This window comes from Sus scrofa, chromosome 3 (assembly GCF_054392235.1).
Source record: "Sus scrofa isolate SSC_HxYL_T2T_F1_AM1 chromosome 3, Sscrofa_HxYL_maternal_Yorkshire_Landrace_v2.0, whole genome shotgun sequence".
Taxonomy (NCBI): domain Eukaryota; kingdom Metazoa; phylum Chordata; class Mammalia; order Artiodactyla; family Suidae; genus Sus; species Sus scrofa.
In genome coordinates, this window is record NC_139385.1 from 122,918,101 (window position 1) to 122,938,217 (window position 20,117).

General features: G+C 47.6%; 1 protein-coding gene across 6 annotated transcripts in view; it reads right to left on the minus strand.

Annotated features, from left to right (window-relative positions):
• PLB1 (phospholipase B1) overlaps window positions 1-20,117 on the minus strand; it is a 184,098-nt gene that overhangs the window by 91,365 nt on the left and 72,616 nt on the right. For 4 of the 6 annotated variants that reach the window (XM_085019712.1, XM_085019714.1, XM_085019713.1 and 1 more), the window contains exons 3-9: window positions 11,524-11,585; window positions 10,219-10,291; window positions 8,965-9,023; window positions 5,472-5,512; window positions 4,864-4,907; window positions 1,813-1,903; window positions 1,435-1,486 (exon numbers count right to left, since the gene is read on the minus strand). In XM_085019712.1, coding sequence (XP_084875838.1) covers window positions 1,435-1,486; window positions 1,813-1,903; window positions 4,864-4,907; window positions 5,472-5,512; window positions 8,965-9,023; window positions 10,219-10,291; window positions 11,524-11,585 — 422 coding nt within the window. Of the gene's footprint in view, window positions 1-1,434; window positions 1,487-1,812; window positions 1,904-4,863; window positions 4,908-5,471; window positions 5,513-8,964; window positions 9,024-9,480; window positions 9,574-10,218; window positions 10,292-11,523; window positions 11,586-20,117 lie in introns of those variants that run through there. The other 2 variants (XM_085019715.1, XM_085019716.1) reach the window with 2 other exon arrangements.

Genomic DNA, 20,117 nt, shown 5'->3' on the forward strand with positions numbered 1-20,117 from the left:
GGTTTAAGGTCAGTTTTGGATGGTTTTCATATTTTTTTGTTTACCTGTGTTTTCTGATGTGTGTGTGTGTGTGTGTGTCTCTTAGGGCCTCACCCGCGGTGATGGAGGTTCCCAGGCTAGGGGTCGAATGTGAGCTGTAGTCACCAGCCTACACGACAGCCACAGCAATGTGGGATCCAAGCCGCGTCTGCGGCCTACACCACAGCTCACAGCAACGCCAGATCCTTAGCCCACTGAGCAAGGCCAGGGATGGAACCTGTGTCCTCATGGATGCTAGTCAGATTTGTTTCTGCTGATCTTTCTCTAATAAACGTGTGTTACTTGGGGAATAAAAAAGAAACCTCTGTTTTTTAAGAGGCAGCACGGTACACTTGAGGAGCATTGGATTTTAAACCAGGCACTTTAGATTTTAGCTCTAACTGGCTGAGTGAACGGGGACAGGTCACATGACTTGCTGGGGCTTCAGTTTCCTCATCTGCACGACAGGATTGGATTCCAGCCCTCCTAGCCATTTTCCAGAATGCTGTGATCATTCCAGAAATTCAGGAAGTCTCTGGTTAAGGGGAAGCAACTCTTTATAGCTTCGCTTCTACATTTGTCCCTGTGCATGCATAGCCTGGAAAGACCAGGCTTGATCGCCTCAACGCTTAATGAATGCACGGCTGGCCCAGACAGTGGTCTCCCTTGCTCCCAGGGTCCAGGCACAGTCCCTGGGAGAGCCAGCTTGGTAGCAAGGCTTGCCTTGATTTGATACTTGCCCACGAGGAGAGCACAAGAGATTAGAGGAGGCTTATCACAAAATCACATATGAGTTACTGTGCAAAGAGCATCCAAACTGCTAGGAGAGTGGGAACCAGGGCCCCAGCCTGTTTGTTACAGAGGCCGCCACCCAAGAATTAAAACGGGGATGGTAATTAATCCTAAGAGCAATGGCTCCTTCAAGGACAATGATGGCTAACAGCTTGCACCAAGCGCTGACTCTGCCAGGCACATCCAGCATCTCATTTAATCCACCCTAAACCCTGTGCTCCAGGTGCTTTTGCTACTCCCACTTCATAAATGGGGAAACTGAGGCTTAGAGGTTAAGCCCCTTACCCAACATCACATAGCTAACGGGTGGAAAATCGGGATTCACACTCAAGCTGGTCTCCCTCTGGAATCCAAGCTCTCAACCCCCCTCCCTGAGTGAGAAGCTATTGAGTCCATCTGGTAACTCTTGGCAGGACCATACTGGGAACATAAGAAGTGGCCCTGTGTTTTACTGGCCTCCAGAGAATCAGCATGGGAAGGGTGGTCTTAGAAGGCTCGGGCCACACTGGTTGCCAAGGTCAGGGCCCATGGACCTGGGCCTCTGCTGCTTGGTTTGTTTGGTCTGATTGCCTCACAGAAGATCCGGACAACCCCCTGCCCCTCCAGAGTCAGATGGATTCTCACCTGGTTCCCTTTCATGCTCCTCACCAGTTCTTTTGCCTGCATCCACAAGTCTCTGCAAGGAGGGAGGGAAGCAGAGAGAAAAATCAGTTAAATACAACTTAGTGGAGGGCCGGAAGTCCCTTGCCCCAGCCCAGGTGCCAGCCTCTGAGCGGAAGGCTACACAGCACCCCTCCTGGGTTCTGGAGAGCAGATGCTGACCTGACGTTTTAGGTTTGACCCATCAAAACACTAAAATCATCGCAGGAGACACATTTCAGCTTTGACTTAACAGAGATTTCTATCTTTAAGCCTCTTGACTTTTCCAGGCCCCCACCCTGTCTAGAAGCCTAAGACTGATAGGAGTTCACAGCCCTGGAAAGAGCCAGAAAAAGAGCTTACTCAGCACCATCGTGGGGTACCGCTCCCTTTCCAGGGGTGCACACGGGCCTCAGAACAGATGGACTGAAGTGTCTGATGACATCTGAAAGGACTAAAGAGAGAGCTGGTTTGAGGCCAGAGTCTTGGCAGCTGGAAGTCGCTTGTAAAGACTGACCCCCTTGGGGATGGGGTCATTGCCCCTGGTCCATAGCACGACCTGCCTTGGGCTATGAGGTCAACTTCATAGCAGGCCTCTTGATGTGAACAGAGCTGAAAAAATGAACATTTGTCAAGTGCTCGGCTGGGCCAAGAGTTCAGCACCTTAGGTGGGTGTGAAGGGGAAACTGAGGCTGGGGGACATTAACCCAGCTCCCCAAGTTCTCACAAAGTGGCTGGGATCTGACCTTGAGCTCCTGGCCGCCAAAGCTTCTCACTGTCCGGCTCTATCGACTCGTAGGGAAAATGCTGGGACAAGAACCCAGGCGGGCAGGCAGGCTATCTCCCCCTCCCCCTCCCATCCCCTGAGAGTGACAGCAGGGTGGGAAGGCTCTGGGGAACACACAGAGAACGCGCCCCAGAGCTGACAGCCAGGGGACTGCTAAAAATAGTGCTGTCAGGTGCAGTTAGGTTGTGCCTTGCTCCTGAGAGAGAGGAGAGCGCAGAGCCACGGAGAGTGTCACAGCAGGGAGGTGGCCCCTCCCCAGTCCCCCTTTTGGCCCTCGTCCATGAGTACCTGGGGCTCTGTGGCAGCAGAGTCCAGAAGGTGGCTTTGGAGGGGGCGCCTTTGAAGGGAGTGGACACCATGCAGGCAGCAGACAGGGAGGGGGCGGGAGAGCGGGGCTGGGAGGGGGGGGTCCCTGGGCTTTGTCAGCGTGGGCAGCCCTCAAGCCACGTGGGACTGCATCCTCTTCATCCTCAACCCAAACTATCGAGCTCCCTTTCAGAGCCCTGGCCAGTGTGCGGAATGAGCGCGTGCCCACATGCAGTGGGAAAACTGAAGGCTCTGAGACCAGCTGCAGACGACAGGGACAGTGTGGACGACTCTGTGTGTGTGTGTGTGTGTGTGTGTGTGTGTGTGTGTGTGTGTACACGTGTGAGTGGGCAGGTGGCAGGGAGGACCCTTTTTCTCCCTCCCCGCAGGAGAGCCTGTGAGGATGAATGGCAGAACAGGAAGAGCTGGGGTTCCAGCTTTCAGAGACCTGCTTTCCAAATTAAAGGCATCTGTAATGCATTGCTTCCTTGCCATCACACACAAATTGGATGTTTTTACTTTAAGCTGCCCATCATTTGTCTTAGGTCTGCTGTGTACCTGGTCTGTCCTCACTGCCTCTCTCTGGGTTGCTAGTGGGATCAGGACAAAGGGCGTGGACCGCGGGGCTGGACCACCTCGGTTCCCAGGGACTCTGTCACATGCTGACCTTTTAACCTTGGGAGAGTCGGTTTCCCTCCCCGGGACTCTGTTTTCCCATCTGCAAAATGGCCATGGGGGGCGAGTGCGCAGGTAGATTTGCAGAGCTCTAGGTTGTGGGATTGCAGGACACGTGAGCTGAGCCCCTGCAGGTGGCCTTGGCCACCCAGCTGAGCTTCCAGCGTGCTGCCCAGTGTGCTGCTCCCTTGCACCCCTCAGATAGGCTTGGTTTGATGGCAGCTCCAGGGGAGTCCTGCCTCTGAGGGCATTCAGGTGCATGGTCCGAGCTGCCCTCACTGCGCTACCTTCTGCTACACCACTAGCCAAGTGGGACTTCTGTTCTCAACTGGGGAGCATCAGGACTTGTGACTGGGTAGGTATGGAAATAACAAAAAAAAAAAAAAAAAAATGGAGACACATTGAGAAAGCAGGCAAAGCAATAGCTGTGCTTGTGGTTTCAGGGTCTAAACCGCACCTATCTTCCTAGACACCACCATCTCATTTCTTTTTTCCTACTGTCTAAAGGGAAACAGGGCCGAACCTAGCCTGAGCTGGGACAGTCACCAAATCATAGGGGCCTCCTCTCTCAGAACTCTTTGACCCTTTGCAAGGGGACACTCCCACCCCTTTGGTCATCAATATCCCCTCACCTGTCAATCAGATCCTGGAGGGCTGGGTACCAGGCCTCAGCCTCCCCTGCCGGATGGCGAGGGCTGAAGGCAGGACTCATGTATGTTATTTATCCCTGGCCTTGCGGGGAGCCTCCTAATTCCCCGGCCCTTGGTGGAACTCACCAGCTGAACTGACAGGCACCAGCTACCTCACTTGTCATTATGCTCAAGTGTCAGCCCAGCAGAGCACTCGCACCGCGGCCCGTGTCTCCTCGCTCTAATTATGGAGTGAAAGGTGATTTCCTTGCTCTTGACTTTTGAGCATAAGGGACTCTATCCACCAGCCTAATTGAGCTGGCAGTAAGGGACGTGGAGGTTTTGGGATGACTTAATCGAGCTGCAAGAGACTTCTGAGATGAAGTGAAGAAAAAAAAGCAGGTGACAGATACCATATTCCTAAGCATATTCATATAAAAAAAGGCCAAGATGTGGGAGTAAGGCCAAGATGCTAACAATGATTATCTCCAGATGGTGGGATTACAATTGGTTTTTATTCTTTTCATTTCATTTTCCTGAACCCCATTGATGTGTTTATTTTGTAAGAGCGTCATTACAAAATGAAATAAACTGCAAATGAGAGCTGAGTGGTCTCATGGGTGTGGTGGGGGGTCGGGGGTGGGGCAGTGAAGGGTGGCCGGTATCCCACACAAAAGTGCTGTAGGGCTGGCCCTGGGGTCCTGGAGGAGAAGGAGCCTCAGGACTCTGGCTCGACACCCCCCACGTCACCCCTCTCCCATGTCCCCTGTCCTTAACCCAATGCCTCCTGGGGTCTCTTCACTCAGAGACCCTGGGACACATTTCTTGTGGCCTCCTTTGAGGGAATGTGACATTGTCCACCCTGGCTCCCCATCTGTCCTCTCAGAATGCCTCCCCCTTTCTCTTCAGGCTCCGTGACAAAGTGGCCAATAGGGTATATCCTCTTCATTAACCAAAATGCTGTGTCAGGAGGGACAGGGACAATCTGGATTCTGGCCATGAAAACCCCGAACTCACCTGTCACCACTCCCATGCACGCCTGCGGGGGTCTATTTTCAGTCCTGCAAGTAGAAGCGGACATATAAGCATCAGACTGCGCTGGCCACCTACCAACCCCTGCCCTCCACTGCATCTGTTTCATAGCAAGTGTTGGCTCAGCATTGCTCTGGCTCTGGATTAATCCTTCCTGGGGACAGAAGAGACATACCTCTCAGATGGTAATGGGGTGAGCAGCTCTGGACCCTCCTCCCCACCCACTCTAGTCTGATCCAAAGTTGGAAGGGGACACAGAGCCCTGTGTCAAATGAGTCTGACCCTGGTCCAACCTTGCCTGCCTCCCCCAGAGCAGAGCGAGGACACTGGAGGGAGGAAGCAAGAATCCGGCATTCAGCCTCTTCCACTTTCCCCTCTGGTCCACCCAGGAGAGCCAGAGGTGAGGGGGGAGGATTCGTGGGACACAGGAGGCTGTATCCTGGTCCCTGCTCTGCCACCTGCTCCTAAGGAGCCTGGGGCAGCCATCTCCTCCCTGGTCCCCAGGTTTCCCTGCCAATGAAGCAAGGAGATGAGAGCCGATCAGCTCTGAGGCTCCCCTCAGCTCCATCACTCTGTGGTTCCAGGACAGTTACCAGTTTTGCTTCAGCGGGTCAGCCGTCCCTGAGTCTGGAGGCTGGAAAAGATACAGGGTGTGAGCATCATGGCCAGGGCAGGTGGCAGAACGGGCCTCGGGAGACCCCAGCTGCCTACCAGACACCCCTCCCCCTGACCAAAGGGAACCCGAGGATCCAGAAAAAGGCCAAACCAACCCGGTCTATTTTTCAGGGAGAGGAGAAAGTCTTTTTCCAAAGCATATTGGTCCTAACGCTGAGCCACAGGGGGTGTAAATGCATCTCTGTGGAATATTAACATCCTACATAGAAACCGAAGAGACTGTTTTATTGTGACCTCCCGTAATTCAAATTGTATTTGTATATTATCTGCCTCCCCTGCCTTGAATGTAAGCGTCATGAGGACAGGAATTGGTGTTTGTTTTGTTCTTGATCCCATTCCTCATATCTAGAGCAGAGCCTAAAGCATCAATAAATTATTGACACATCAATAAATCCTTGCTGCAGAACTATGTTTTGAACCAACAAGGTACATTTCTGATCGTCCCCTTGGTAAATGCTGGACAGCACAGGGCCCTCTGGAGAGGCTCCCTGGTCTTTGGGGAGGTCCTGGGGGTGCCTGGAATTGTGCCCCGTGCATAGAAAGCTCAGACTCCTTAGCTGTCGTCAGTGGTATTATTTTCACAGGTTCCGATACAAAATGCCTAGAAGACATTTGTCTCCAGGTGTGGTGGTGGCAGGTGACACGGTACCCACACTTCCTGCACCCAGCCTGCAGTGGCTTCCCTTTAAGGAGCCTGCCTGTCCTGAATGACCCAGCCCCAAGGACAGCCAGTCAGTCTTAAAACCCCTCCTGGGAGGCAGGGCGACCATGACCTTCCGCCAACCAGGATGGAGTTGTCTCTAGGTCTCAGTAAGAGGGAGCATGAGAGGCAAAATTTCCAGGGAAAGGTAACATATTAGACCAAAAAAACCAAAATCACTAAAAGGCAAGTACATGGATCATTAAGGTGCCAGACAGTGAAGTCCTGAGGGAGGCCAGCCTCTGGGGCCGGGGGCAAGGGGCACAGCCTGGCCCAACCAAAGGGGACCTGATTGACAGCAGAGGTTTTCTCAGAAAAGCGGGGTGGGGTGGTGAGGGGGAAGGACGGGGGAGAAGGAGAAGAACGAGATGGAGAGGGTGGGGGCGAGCACAGGGAAACGTCCCCGGGGACAGCGGGGACACCCCAGCAAACTCCCATGTTGCTGTTTTCCCGCCAGGTGCTTCGTGGGCTACGTGGGCTGCGCGCTAGAGGCGTACAACTAAGACACAAGCCTCGGCCCCAAGGAATTTGAGGCTGGGGATTATAACCTCCCTGGCATGGAAAACACCCGTGACTCTTAACTAAGGGGAGCAAAAGTCACAGATGGTGTACTGCGGTGTAACCCTGTTTAGGTTACACACACACACACACACACACCCTGTATTTTGGAGTGTGTGTGTATTGAGGAAAGAGGAGAGGAGATGCGAATTGGATCTTCAATTTTTATACGTACGTGTGTGTTGGTTGTTTTGATTTTTTTTCTTATCTCGAACACGGATCACAAGTATAGTTTGCAAATAATTTTCCGGAATATTTACACAGCAGGTCCAGAGCAAGCATAAAGTGCCAGCGATGGTCCCAGGGACTGCTGCCTTGGTTACAGGAAACTCTGGGCACTTGAAGCAAAAGCATCGCCCGGACTTGGGTCTTTTTAGTGTCACCATCTTCTATTATTTTTCCCTGGCCTGATGTCTTTTATAAAACAGGCTAAGTTCATGACAGCTGCCTCTCAGGGGCAGACCGAGGAAGGCTGCCTCCGAAGAACTGTGCTTTCCGGGCTTATCCTGAAGGCAGAGGTGCCGTCAGTGTCATGATAATGATTCTGGGGCTGGGAGCCCCTCCGGACTGAAGGGCCTGGGGCTCTGGAGGGGAAGGGGTGAGCTGAGTGACAGCAGGAGCCGTGGGGCTGAATAATGCATGAGCGCAAGAAGGCTTTCGGAGGAGCTGGGACCAAAAGTCATTGATTGGTTTAAGTTTAGAAAGCTGATTGGGATGGAGGCTTCCTGGCAGTGAGTTTCCCTGCCTGAGTCCTCCAGCGAGTGTCACCCATTCCTGGCTCCACAATGTAACCATCAGCACGCAGGGACGCACAGGCTCAGCAGGGTCCCTGTGCTGTGAGTGACAGGGAACCTCCGTTCTCATTATTCCCGTTTCCCATCTCTGCATCTCTCCCACTGGGAAAGTGCCACCTGTACCCTCATCCACATACGTGCACACACACACACACACACACATGCACACATACACACACACGCACAGAGTCACACGTGCAGTTTGAACACCACCATCACAGGTAGACTAGAACCAAGGTGGGGAGCCTGGCTGTCAGATTTCATGGGGCCCTGGTCAGTTTCCTAACGCAAAGTCATCCTTTACCTAAGACCAGCACTGGGTGCGGAGTGGCAGGAGGGAGCTTGCCATGAGGAGGCAGGCTGGGCTCAGGGGCAGGGGCTGCAGGGAGGACCCTGGGAAGGAGATGCGGCAGGCAGGGGTGGAGGGGGACACTGGAGGGGAGAGGAGGGGGCGTCCTGGCTCAGGTAGGGGAGCAGCAGCTGGGGCAGAGCTCAGGACATCATGAGTGGTCTGTTCAGCTGGGGGCTGCTAGGACTTGGGGGGCAGCCGGGCTGCCGAGCTCTGCTGAGACCAGGGCAGGCGGGATGGTGGAAGCCAGGACTGACTAGGGGCTCACACTGGGCTTCTGCCCGGCTCTCCTACCCTCTTCTCCTTCCGCTCACCCTTCTCTCTCCTGTCTGTCCATCTTCCCCTCCTTAGCGCTTTCTTTCTCTGTTACTTGACTGTATAAAATGATACCACTTAAAACTTATTGGCAAAGATGAATGTATTTGTAAACATTTATCAAACAGGTAAGGCCATCTCTGTTCTTTATCTCATGAATAGAAAGTTTAAAACATTATTATATTATTTGCCTTTTGCTTTTTAGGGTCACACCTATGGCATATGGAGGTTCCCAGGCTAGGGGTCGACCTGGAGCTATAGCCACCGGCCTACACTACAGCCACACGTTCAGAGTATCACCAGATCCTTAACCCGCTGAAGGAGGCCAGGGATCCAACCTGTGTCCTCATGGCTCCTAGTCGGGTTTGTTACTGCTGAGCCAAGACAGGAACTCCTAAACGCTTCTTTTTAAAATTCTGTGTGACCTGTGACTTAATTTGTCCAGAGGATCAATTTACGAATGAGAAACTCCAAACATTTCTTCACCCTAAGGTAAAGGGAGGCAGTCACTTGATTTAGAAAAAAAACAAGCACCAGAACTCAGAACCCGAGATTTGGGGATTTCATCTGACTTCTCTGATGTTCTCTCTGCAGATGAAACATGATGAAACATTCTGCCTGCTTACCAGGAGCTCATTCAGAGGGTCACGCGTCCCAAACCCCACCTCCCACGTCCATCTCCTTGAAATACTCACAGTTTCCATATGGCCAATGGCTGCCACAAATCTAATGTCAGAAGGCCTCAGAGAGTGGACTGCAAAGAGAAAAACTCCTGTAAGAAGGTCAGATCTGGTTTCCCAAGATGGTACCCACACCAAATGGGAGAAGCAGACTCAGGTCCCCCAGCCCAAGGACGGCAGCCAGGGTTGGGTCTGCTGGCCATAGAAATGGAAGGCTGAAGACCAGGCAGTCGCTGGGAGCCCTGGAAACTCTTCTTGAAAGGGGCTCCCTCCTCTCTGGAGGTCACATTGTGAACGGGACTCAGATCTCCAAACAGGTGTCCCATGGAAGGCCCTCCACGGCCCTCGCTTCCCTCTCACCCTGCCCTCTTTCTGCCTATAGCTTCTCTCCTTCCCTTGGCTCTGCCTTTTGGGGCCGTCATTAATAAGTAAGGGAGCAACAAATTAAAATGAAAACCATCTGGGTTCAAAAGGGGGTCATGTTAGTTTGAAGATTTTCCAGAGAATGGCATTTAGAGCCTATGAACACACATAAACATCAGATAAACATCAGATGCAAGCTGTATGCAAACGGTACACCAGGAAGCCCTGGGACCCGCCAGAACCACCAGCATTCTTAGAATTAAGTCTCCCTAGAAACCACTGTCATACTCCTCGGGCATGTTACCAGGGCATTAGAGGCAAGCCTCCTAAAGAAGCCACTTCCTAAGAACTATGTCAACTTTGTTTTCTCTGCACACTCCTTACATAACAGAGTTGTAAGAACAGCATGTTTCACCGGAAACCCTGATAAGTCAGTACAAACATGAAGTCATTAAGTACCGTCTATGATGCAGCCACGTGATAGGATGAAGCTGCAGAAGAGGGCCAGCTCAGGAGCAACATTCGTAGCATCAGGGCATTAGATGGACTAGGCAATTACAGGAATAATATGTCTAGAGCAGCTCCTGTTACAGTGGCTACATTACAGGGTTGGGGAAGGCCCATGAGGGACCAAGCTCCAACCTACCTAGAGGCGAGTTCCGGGAGGTGAGCGCCCAGGGCAACCACCATGGGGCCATGTTAGTTTTATCCCTGAGTGGTGTGTTGGGCTGTGTCCCTCCACAGAAATGACAGAAGGGGGCAAAGAGGAGATATGAGGGATTAAGCATGGAGAAGAGGGAGGACTTGACTGGCCAAATGATCCAAGAGGAATATGGTTGGAGCTTCTGCTGGCCACTCCAGGGAGAAAACACGGGCCTTCCTGGCTCACGGCTCAGGGTCACGTACCTGACTTCGAAGGCACACGGGGTTCTGACTTCTTCGAGGTGCATGAGAAGAGGAAACTCTTCAGGGTCTGCCACTACAAACAAACATCAGAAACATCAGCTACCCGAAATATTGCATGTCTGAAATCTTGGTGTAGAAAGATTTCTCCCAGGCTCAAAATCCAGAAGCAACAATTGTCCATGGTCATGATTTTCCAACCCCAGACCCAGCTTGTCTAGTAAAAGGGGACATGTGCCTACTGACGATGATTTTTAGCACGTGGCAGGTAGGGATGCCTCAGAACAGTAGGGTGAAGAGGAAGGGAGAATGATAAAGAATAAAAACCAATTCTTGAGAGAATGAGAAAATTCTGGAGACAGATAGTGGTAACAGGTGCAAAACAACATGAATGTACTTAATGCCATTGACCTGTATACACAAAAACAGTCAATTTTATGTTAAGCATATTTTACCACAACAAAAATAATTAGGAAGAGACTCAATATATCTAGACTAAAAAGTTTAAAAAAATCCACCCTGCGATATTATATTTTTGGTGTTATCTACTTTCATCTTTACACATAAGCAGGTATATGAGGCATTATGTTCATTTGCTGCTAGTAACTGGATAAAGCAGAGACTGGGGATTCTCACATCCTCCCCAGATTGGCCCGTGTCCTAAGCCCAAAGGGGCTGCTGAGAGCAGAGGAGGGACTAGATGACCAGTGTTGGGGTCCTTAAGACCACATGGCCTCCTCAGATGCCCATGCCAAGCCAGAGCATCCTCTGTGTCTGTGAATCACATGGAGGGCTTGGGGAACAGAAACCATGTGTTTTCTCCCCAGAATTGAGATTGGAAGGGGAAATACTCCAATGGGGGGGGGGGCAAATGAGTGGCTTGACCACCTCTCTCTGTCACCAGGAGACACAAGTGAATTTCTTGAGAATTACTGATTTCAGTAAGAGATAAAGCATTTACTCTCAACGCTTATCTTGTGGATGTTCTGGGAAAACCTCACCCAGATGCCTCCAGATAATTCACAGCATTGGCTTCAAGGTTCACAGAGATAACCAGCCCATTTATAAGTCTTGCTGGACACTTCTGGGAACCACCTGCTCAATCTGGGGGGATGATGAGCCTCCAATTCCAGGAGACACAGTTCTGCTGCCTCCGCTCTGCCAGGCAGCCCAACTGTCCCTTGGGTAGCAGCTGGACCAGCCCATTCCCTCAAGGCCTCAGGGAGGGACCTGCCAACCTGCAGCAAGACTTAGATCCCCCCCCTAGCAGGGAACATGCACTCCCTCCCAAGAGGTCAGGGCCCTGACCTCTGGCCATAGCTGCTCTTCCAATGCCTTCTCTTCAGGAGAGGTATGGGCCTGTATGGTTCCTAGAAGAAAGTAAAAGTAGTTCAGGTTATTTCATTGGAGTTAACTCCCACCCAGATTTTCAGGTTTCATGCCCTTCGTCCCCACCAGGTTCTGTTCCTCCAACTAGCACCTCCACTGTTTGGGGAATCGTGCTTCCATTAATGCAACCTATTAAAGCAGAATCCCCAGGCTGAAAAGCAAAAGTGCCATCTGGGAGGGGTCAGCGATAGCCCTATATAATGAGTATGGACCGTATCACAGATTTCTTTATTGCTTCCTTAGCAAAGGGCAGAACTCTTGAGGAGAGCGATGGTGGACAAATTGCTGCTGCTGTTTGGAGACCCAGGACATATCAGGGAAGGTAGAGGACGTTCCAGAACAGTCTGAAGGGTGACGGGAGCTTGGGGGAAGGGCTCCTCACAGCATTCCCAGCAGCCAGGACTGCACATAATGACTGGACAGGGGCCATCTCGAGGGGTCTTACTGAAGGGGAAGAAAAGGCAGGAGGGGAGACTGCAAAGACACCGTCCTTGTCCCAACTTACTTCAGAGCCTCTTCTTTTCTTTTTCCTTTCTTTTTAGGGCCACACCCACTGCATATGGAAGTTCCCAGGATAGGGGTTGAATTGGAGCTGCAGCTGCCAACCTACGCCACGGCCACAGCCACAGCCATTAAACTGCATCTGCGACCTATGCCACAGCTTGTGGCAACACCAGATCCTTAAGCCACTGAGCGAGGCCAAGATGGAACCCACATCCATACAGAGGCAACATCGTGTCCTTGGCCCTCTAAGCCATGACGGGAACTCCCTTAGGCCACTCTATTAAAACATTTACTTGTTTTTACTTTAAAAAAATATAATTTATGTCCAATGACTCACTTTATAAGCCATGAGTTTTCCCATAAAACATTTAAGTTTTTTAAATGCACAAATAATAGTAGAGTTCAAAAACAGCTAAGGAACCCGTGGAGCTGCTATCCCTGCCACCAGGAGACGCTGGTGTGTTCATGCTCTTGTGTCTGCCATCACTCAGGCTCCAGATCAGTCACACTTTTCATTCAGTTGCAATCAGTGTGGATGCAGTTGTGTATCCTACCAGCTCCCTTTAATGGCGCATCATGAGCTTTTTTCACCTTGTTATGTAATCTTGACCTCACTCAAACAGCTTCACGAGACCTTTATTATACTGACATGTAATCAGAAGTGTGGCTCCCTGGCTTCCCCTCACCCAGTTCTGTGTCCAGGGTGCATGCTCTTTGTACCATGCAAGAATCCCCATATGGCATCAGATAAGGCCAAAGGGAGGCCTGACCTGGAGGAGAGGGCTTGATTTCCTTTCCACCCCACTCACCTTCTAAAGCTTTTTCTTTTTTGGTGGGGGTGGGGGCATGGGTCTTGCCAGGGCATGCAGAAGTTCCCCGGCCAGGAATCAAACCCAAATCATGGCAGTGACAACGCTGACTCCTTAACCTCTAGGCCACCAGGAAATTCCCTGCAGCTTTAACTCTTGACCCTGAGAAGAATTTATCTGGAGTTTCATGAGGAATATGGGTATGTTTCCATCTCACACCCACGTAAGATCAGGCACTGATTTCCACGTTGGGGCCAGTAATAGGAATGTTGGCTGTCACCTGCCCCCAAATCCCAGCGACTCTTTAGAACTTCCCAGAAGAAAGGTCTCTGGGCAGAAAGAACCACATGATGGGAAGGCACAGAGGTGTGGACAAGCAGAGAGCACTGGGAATCAGGGGAGGGGCGGGCACGGTGGGTGAGGTTGCACAGATGGGGAAGCTGTCAATGCCAGGCTACTTCATGGGCAAGAGGAAGCTGTGACTGGTTTTTGAAGAGACATGTTAAATTTTAAGATGATCATCACTCTGGGACTCGGGGGGGCGGGGGTAGACAAATTAGTGGGGCAGAGATTTGAGACCATTTTGGTAATATTTTTTCTAAGCCAGGATGAAAATGTACATGGTAGTCATATGCAGCTTCTATATGCCAGGCACTGTGCCAAGGACTTACATGAAATATTTATTCCTCAGAATAATTTTACATGATAAATGCCATTATCCCCAACTTTACAGTTAAGAAACAAGCCCAGAGAGGGTAAGTGGCATCTTAAAGATGACAAAGTGAGTAAATGGTGATGGGAGGATTTGAAAATGGGCTGTCTGGCTACAGGGGCCATGCTTAGAACCAAGTTAAGCCTAAGTCACGGCCCAAGATCTAGACCAGAGCTTGGCAAACTTCTTCTGTAAATGGCCAGATAGTCAATATTTTAGATTTCACAGGCCATATGGTCTCTGTCACAACTACTCAGCTCTGCTGTTGTACTGTGAAAGCCACCATACTTAATAGGTAAACAAATTAACTTTATGGAGACAAATTTGAATTCCATGTAATTTTCATGAAATTACATGAAATTCAAATGAATTGAAAGGAAATCATTTGAAATACCTTTCTTTTTATTTTTCTCAACCATTTAAAAACATAAAAACCTTTATGTATATCAACACACTGGATTTTAAAGTTTATATGGAGAAGCAAAAGACCCAGAGTAGTCAATGGAATATCAAAGGAGAAGAACAGAGTCAGAAGACTGATGCTACCAAACTTCAAATTACCAAAAAGATACATGCACCTGCAAGTTCATAGCAGCACTATTCACAACAGCCAAGACATGGAAGCAGCCTAAATGTCCATCAACAGATGAATGGATTAAGAAGATGTGGGACATATATACAACGGAATACTACTCAGCCAAAAAAAAGAATGAAATAATATCATTTGCAGAAATACAGATACAACTAGAGATTATCATACTAAGTGAAGTGAGTCAGAGGACAAATACCATGTGATATCACTTATATGTGGAATCTAAAATATGGCACAAATGAACTTTTCTACAGAACAGAACAACTCACAGACACACAGAACAGACTTGTGGTTGTTCAGGGAGAGGGGAAGGGAGTGGGAGGGACTAGGAGTTTGGGGTTAATAGATGCAACCTATTACAGTTAGAATGGTTAAGCAATGAGGTCCTACTGTACAGCACAGGGAACTATATACAGTCTCTTGAGACAGACTATGATGGAAGATAATATAAGAAAGGAAATGTATAACTGTATCACTTTGCTGTACAGCAGAAACTGGCACAACATTGTAAATCAACTATACTTTAAATAAATAAATAATAACAAAAATAAAATAAAAATGTTCAAGAAAAAAAGTTACAATGAAGCTCCCAGGTGACACTGGCAGAAGAACAGACAAACCAATGGAACGGGAGAGCGCACCCAGAATAGACCCACATAACTAGAGTCAACCGCTCTTTGACAAGAGTGTAAAGGCAACACAAGGGAGAAAAGAAAATCTCTTTGATGAATGGTGCTGGACAACTAGATGTCCGCAGGAAAAAAAATCAATCTGAAAATGTAAAAATCATTCTTAGTACACAGGTCACACATAAAGAGGCAGAAGGCTGAATTTGATCCATGGGCCACTGTTTGCCAACCAAGCCTGATCTGGACACTACTGAAAAGAGGCCATCTAGGTGAAGTGGGAAGAAGGCATGTCTCATCAGCAATAGCCCTGAGCCTCAGGCAGCCCAGATGGGAGCCTAGGATATATGTCTAGATTACCAGGCTTGTTCCTGCTACTACAACACCTCACTGAGCTTTGCCAGGACCCTCCCAAGCAGAGGAATTCAGGTGTTGGAACAACTTTGAGAAATGTCCCACTCAGCACAGCTCCTGCTCCTTCAGGCTCCAAGCTTAAGAGATTAAAACATTGCTCCTCAAAGAAAGACTTTGGTCTCTTGCTACAAATAGCATTTTTCTTTAAAAAAAAAAAGATTTTTATGACCATGGATATGCTCATACTCTATAAATTTTTAAATATTGAATAATATAAGCAGAAGATCAAACCCAGTGCCTGCACAAGTGTATATTGAAATATATTAATTTTGATGAAAGGTGCTGTAATTTCATCATTAAAACAATCCAGAGAGATAGAGATCTTTATTAGCATAATTTTACAACAATAAAAGTTAAAATTTTTCTGTAAAGCAGTGGGACGGGGTTGAGAAATCCTATCTACTGACTCAAAATCTAAAAGATTTTGAAGGGACTCAAAAGAAGTTGTTTATGAAGACAAGAAATAGATCCCTACATCTTTCTCTCCAACCCTTATGGAATCTTCTAGCCTGATCTTCTTCCTCTGCAGACATTCTATCATGCATTTCCACATCCTGTATGTGTGTGTGTATATGTGTGTTCTTACATATGTGTGCCCATCTATTGAGAGTCATAAAGGCAGCAAGAACTTGAGGAGTCAAGAACCACAGAAAAGGAAAGTAAAGAGAGTGAGGCCAACATTTGTTGCCATTTTTACCCTTGAAACCCTTGCCAATTCATGGGCAAAGAGTTCAACAGGTAAGAGGCTAATATGCTGGGCAGAGCTTTAGGCTGTTCCATGCATCTGGTGGGAAAATTGGAGTCCAGTGCCCATCACAGACGAGGGGCCTTAGTGAATGTCCTAGGCTTTTAGTTGGAACTTCAAAGAGCTAGACCCTTGGAAGAGGAATAAAGTGGAAATAGACCAGCTTCCCAAAAGACTGAAGCCCCACTTGAGTCAGTTCGATTCCTGATATTAGATTTGGGTAACGTGCTCCTACCTAACTGCTTGACAAAAGTAAAGCCTTTCTGGAGGGAGGTAACACCACCTGGAACATTAAATTATCTAATTTCTCACATACAATGCCTGGATTTTGATTTTAAAAAATTACCAAGGGACAATACCAAATAAACAGAAACAGAGAAAAAGAGAGAAACCCAAACAGACAATAGTGAAAAGTATTGGACTAATGTGGGAACAAAGGGATAACACTGGCAGCTTTGTTAAGCTGATGTTTTGTTCCCACTTGGGGTAAAGAGTGAAGTAATGGGATACTCAGTGGGCCGATTCAGGAATGAGGAGGAGGAAGTGAGCAGGGCTGAGATATGCTCTTCACATGTTCCCGGCTGTCTGGAGATCTATGTGTGTGCTGGGAAGACCTGAAAGGGCCCCACGTAAAATCCAAGTGAAGAGAAACTTGAGAACTGGCTGCAACTTTCCTCACCTACAAATAAACCAATAAACAGAGCCTTACAAATGCAAGGTGTTTGGGCACAACCTCTGTCCAAATCACTGATCACTGTACAGACCCAGGGGTGACTCCCAGGATGCCAGGTTAAAAAAATTAAAATAAGAAATAAAACACTGAGCAAAGATGTCAGAGGCTATCCACAGTGAGGAAAACATTCCATTGTTTAAGTTCAGGCAAATTACTAAAAAAAGCAAACCATAGAGTTCCCGTCATGGCTCAGTGGTTACTGATCCCAACTAACATCCATGAGGATGCAGGTTTGATCCCTGGCCTCACTCAATGGGTTAAGGATCTGGCATTGCTGTGAGCTGTGGTGTAGGTCACAGACTCGGCTAGGATCCCACATTGCTGTGGCTGTGGTATAGGTTGGCGACTACAGCTCTGATTGGACCCCTAGCCTGGGAACTTCCACATACCATGGGTGTGGCCCTAAAAATACAAAAATAAATAAAATAAATAAAAATAAAAATAAATTTAAAAAGCAAACCAACAACACTCAGAAAAATAAAACAGAATCTAAAATTGCTAAATCAAACATGTCCAATTTTCAACCAGAAGTTACTAGATAAGCCATGAAATTGAAAAGTGAGTTCCATACTCAAGGGAAAAAGTGGCCAATGGAAACAGGTTTTGGGTGGGTCTAGACACTGGGTTCAGCAGGAAAGGTCTTCAAAGCAGCTATTATATATATGTTCAAAGAGTTAAAGCAAAATGTGAAGACGACCGAAAAAATGAAAGTTATTAAAAGAAAATCCCAGAGTTGAAAAATAAAGTAACTGATGCATCAAAAGGAATAAAATACTTAGGAACAAAGCTACCTAAAGAAACAAAAGACCTGTACTCTGAAAACTATAAGACACCGATGAAAGAAATCAAAGAGAAGTGGTGCTTGGGGGGATTAAGACGGCAGAATAGAAGGACTGGAGCTCAACTTCTCTCCTAAAAACAACAAAATTTACAACTGCATGTTGAGCAATCTTCAACCAAATGGACCAAAAATCTTCAAAAAGAATCCTACTCCAGAAGACAAGAGGTAGGAGGGGCTATTATGTGACATAAGCAACCCTATACCTCCAGGGTGGGAAGCCCCACAGACTGGAAAGTAACTGGTTCACAGAGACTCACCTACAGGAGTGAGAGTTCTGAGCCCCACATCAAACTCCCACTTGCGGGGATCTGGCACTGGGAGAAAGAGCCCCCAGAGCATCTGGCATTGAAGGCCAGTGGGGCTTGTATGCAGGAGCTCCACAGGACTGGGGGAAACAGAGACCCCATTCTTAAAAGGTGCACACAGACTTTCATGTGCACTGGGTCCCAGGGCAAAGCAAAGTCTCCATAAGAACTGGGTCAAACCTCACTGCAGTTCTTGGAGGACATCCTGGGAAAACAGAGGTGAATGTGGCTTGCTGTGGGGGAAGGACATTGGAAGCAAAGCTCTTGGGAGTATTTAGCAGCTACCTTTCTCTGGAGGAGGCCATTTTAGGAAAATCTGTCCCCACCCATCAGCTCTGAGAAGCCCCAGGCCAAGCAACAATCCTAGTGGGATCACAGCCCCACCCATCAGTAAATAGGCTGCCTAAAGTCCCCCCAGGCACACAGCCACCTCTAATCCCATCCAGAGACTAAGCCCCACCCACCAGAAGGATAGGAATTAGCTCCACCTACCAGTGGGCAGGTATCAGTCCCTCCCATTAGGAAGCCTACAGCAAGCCCCTCTACCAACTTCAGCCACAAGGGGGGCAGACATCAGAAGTAAGAGAGGCTACAACCCTATTATCTGTAAAAAGGTCACCACACCAAAAACCTATAAATATGAAATGACAGAGAACTATAACTCAGATAAGGGAGAAAGAAAAACCCCCAGAAAATCAGCTAAGTGATCTGGAGATTCTTAGCCTCCAGGAAAAAGCCTTTAGACTGTTGATGCTGAAGATGATGCAAGACACTGGAAATAAACTAGAGGCAAAGATGGATGGATAACTTACAGGAAACACTGAGCAAAGATATACAAGATAGAAAACTTAAATAAGCAGAGATGCAAAATACAATAACTGAAATAAATTCACTAGAAGCAGCTAACAGCAAAATACAGGAGGCAGAAGAATGAATAAGCAAGGTGGAGGACAGATTAGTGGAAATTACAGATGTGGAACAGAAAAGAGAAAAAAGATTGAAAACAAATGAAGAGAGTCTCATAGAACACTGGGACAATGTTAAACGCACCAACATCCGTATTATAGGGGTGCTAGAAGGAGAAGAGAGAGAGAGAAAAGGATAGAAAAAATATTCGAAGAGATGATAGCTGAAAACTTCCCTAACATGGGAAAGGAACCACTCACTCAAATCCAGGAAGCAAAATGGGTACCATATAAAATAAACCCAAGGAGGAACACTCTGAGACACATATTAATCAAACTGACCAAAATTAAAGACAAAGAGAAAATATTGAAAGCAGCTAGGGAAAAGAAAGAAATAACATACAAGGGAACCCTGATGAGTTTATTGGCATATTTTTCAGCAGAAACTCTGTAGGCCAGAAGGGAGTGGCATGATATACTTAACGTGATGAAAGGAGGAAACCTCCAACCAAGATTATTTTACCCAGCAAGGCTCTCATTCAGATTTGATGGAGAAATCAAAAGCTTCCCAGATAAGCAAAAGCTAAGAGAATTCGGCAACACTAAACCAGCTTTACAACAAATACTAAAAGAAATTCTCTAGGCAGAAAAGAAAAGGCTGCAACAGGAAACAAAAATACCACAAATGACAAGGCTCACCAGTAAAGGTATATATACAGTAAAGATACCAAATCATCCATGTACAATTATGCCACCAAAATGAGAAATCATGAGAAGAGGAGAGTACAAATGCAGGACACTGGAGATGAACTTGCAATTAAGAGATCAACAACTTAAAACAATCTCGTGTATATATATAGACTCATATCAAAACTTCAGAATAACTGCAAACCAAAAATCTACAATTGATACACACACAGATAAGAAAAATCAACTCAAATACAACACTAAAGATAGTCATCAAACCACAAGAGAAGAGAGCAAGAGAAGGGAAGAAAAAAGAGCAACAAAAACAAATCCAAAGCTGTTAATAAAATGGCAATAAGAATATACATATCAATAATTACCTTAAATGTTAATGGACTAAATGCCCCAATCAAAAGACATAGGCTGGCTGAATGGATACAAAAACAAGATCTGTATATATGCTATCTTCAAGAGACCCACTTCACTTCTAGGGACACATACAAATTGAAATTGAGAGGATGGAAGAAAATATTCCATGCAAACGGGAATCAAAAGAAAGCTGGAGTAGCAATACTCATATCAGACGAGGTAGACTTTAAAATGAAGAATATTTTAAGGGACAAGGAAGGTCACTACATAA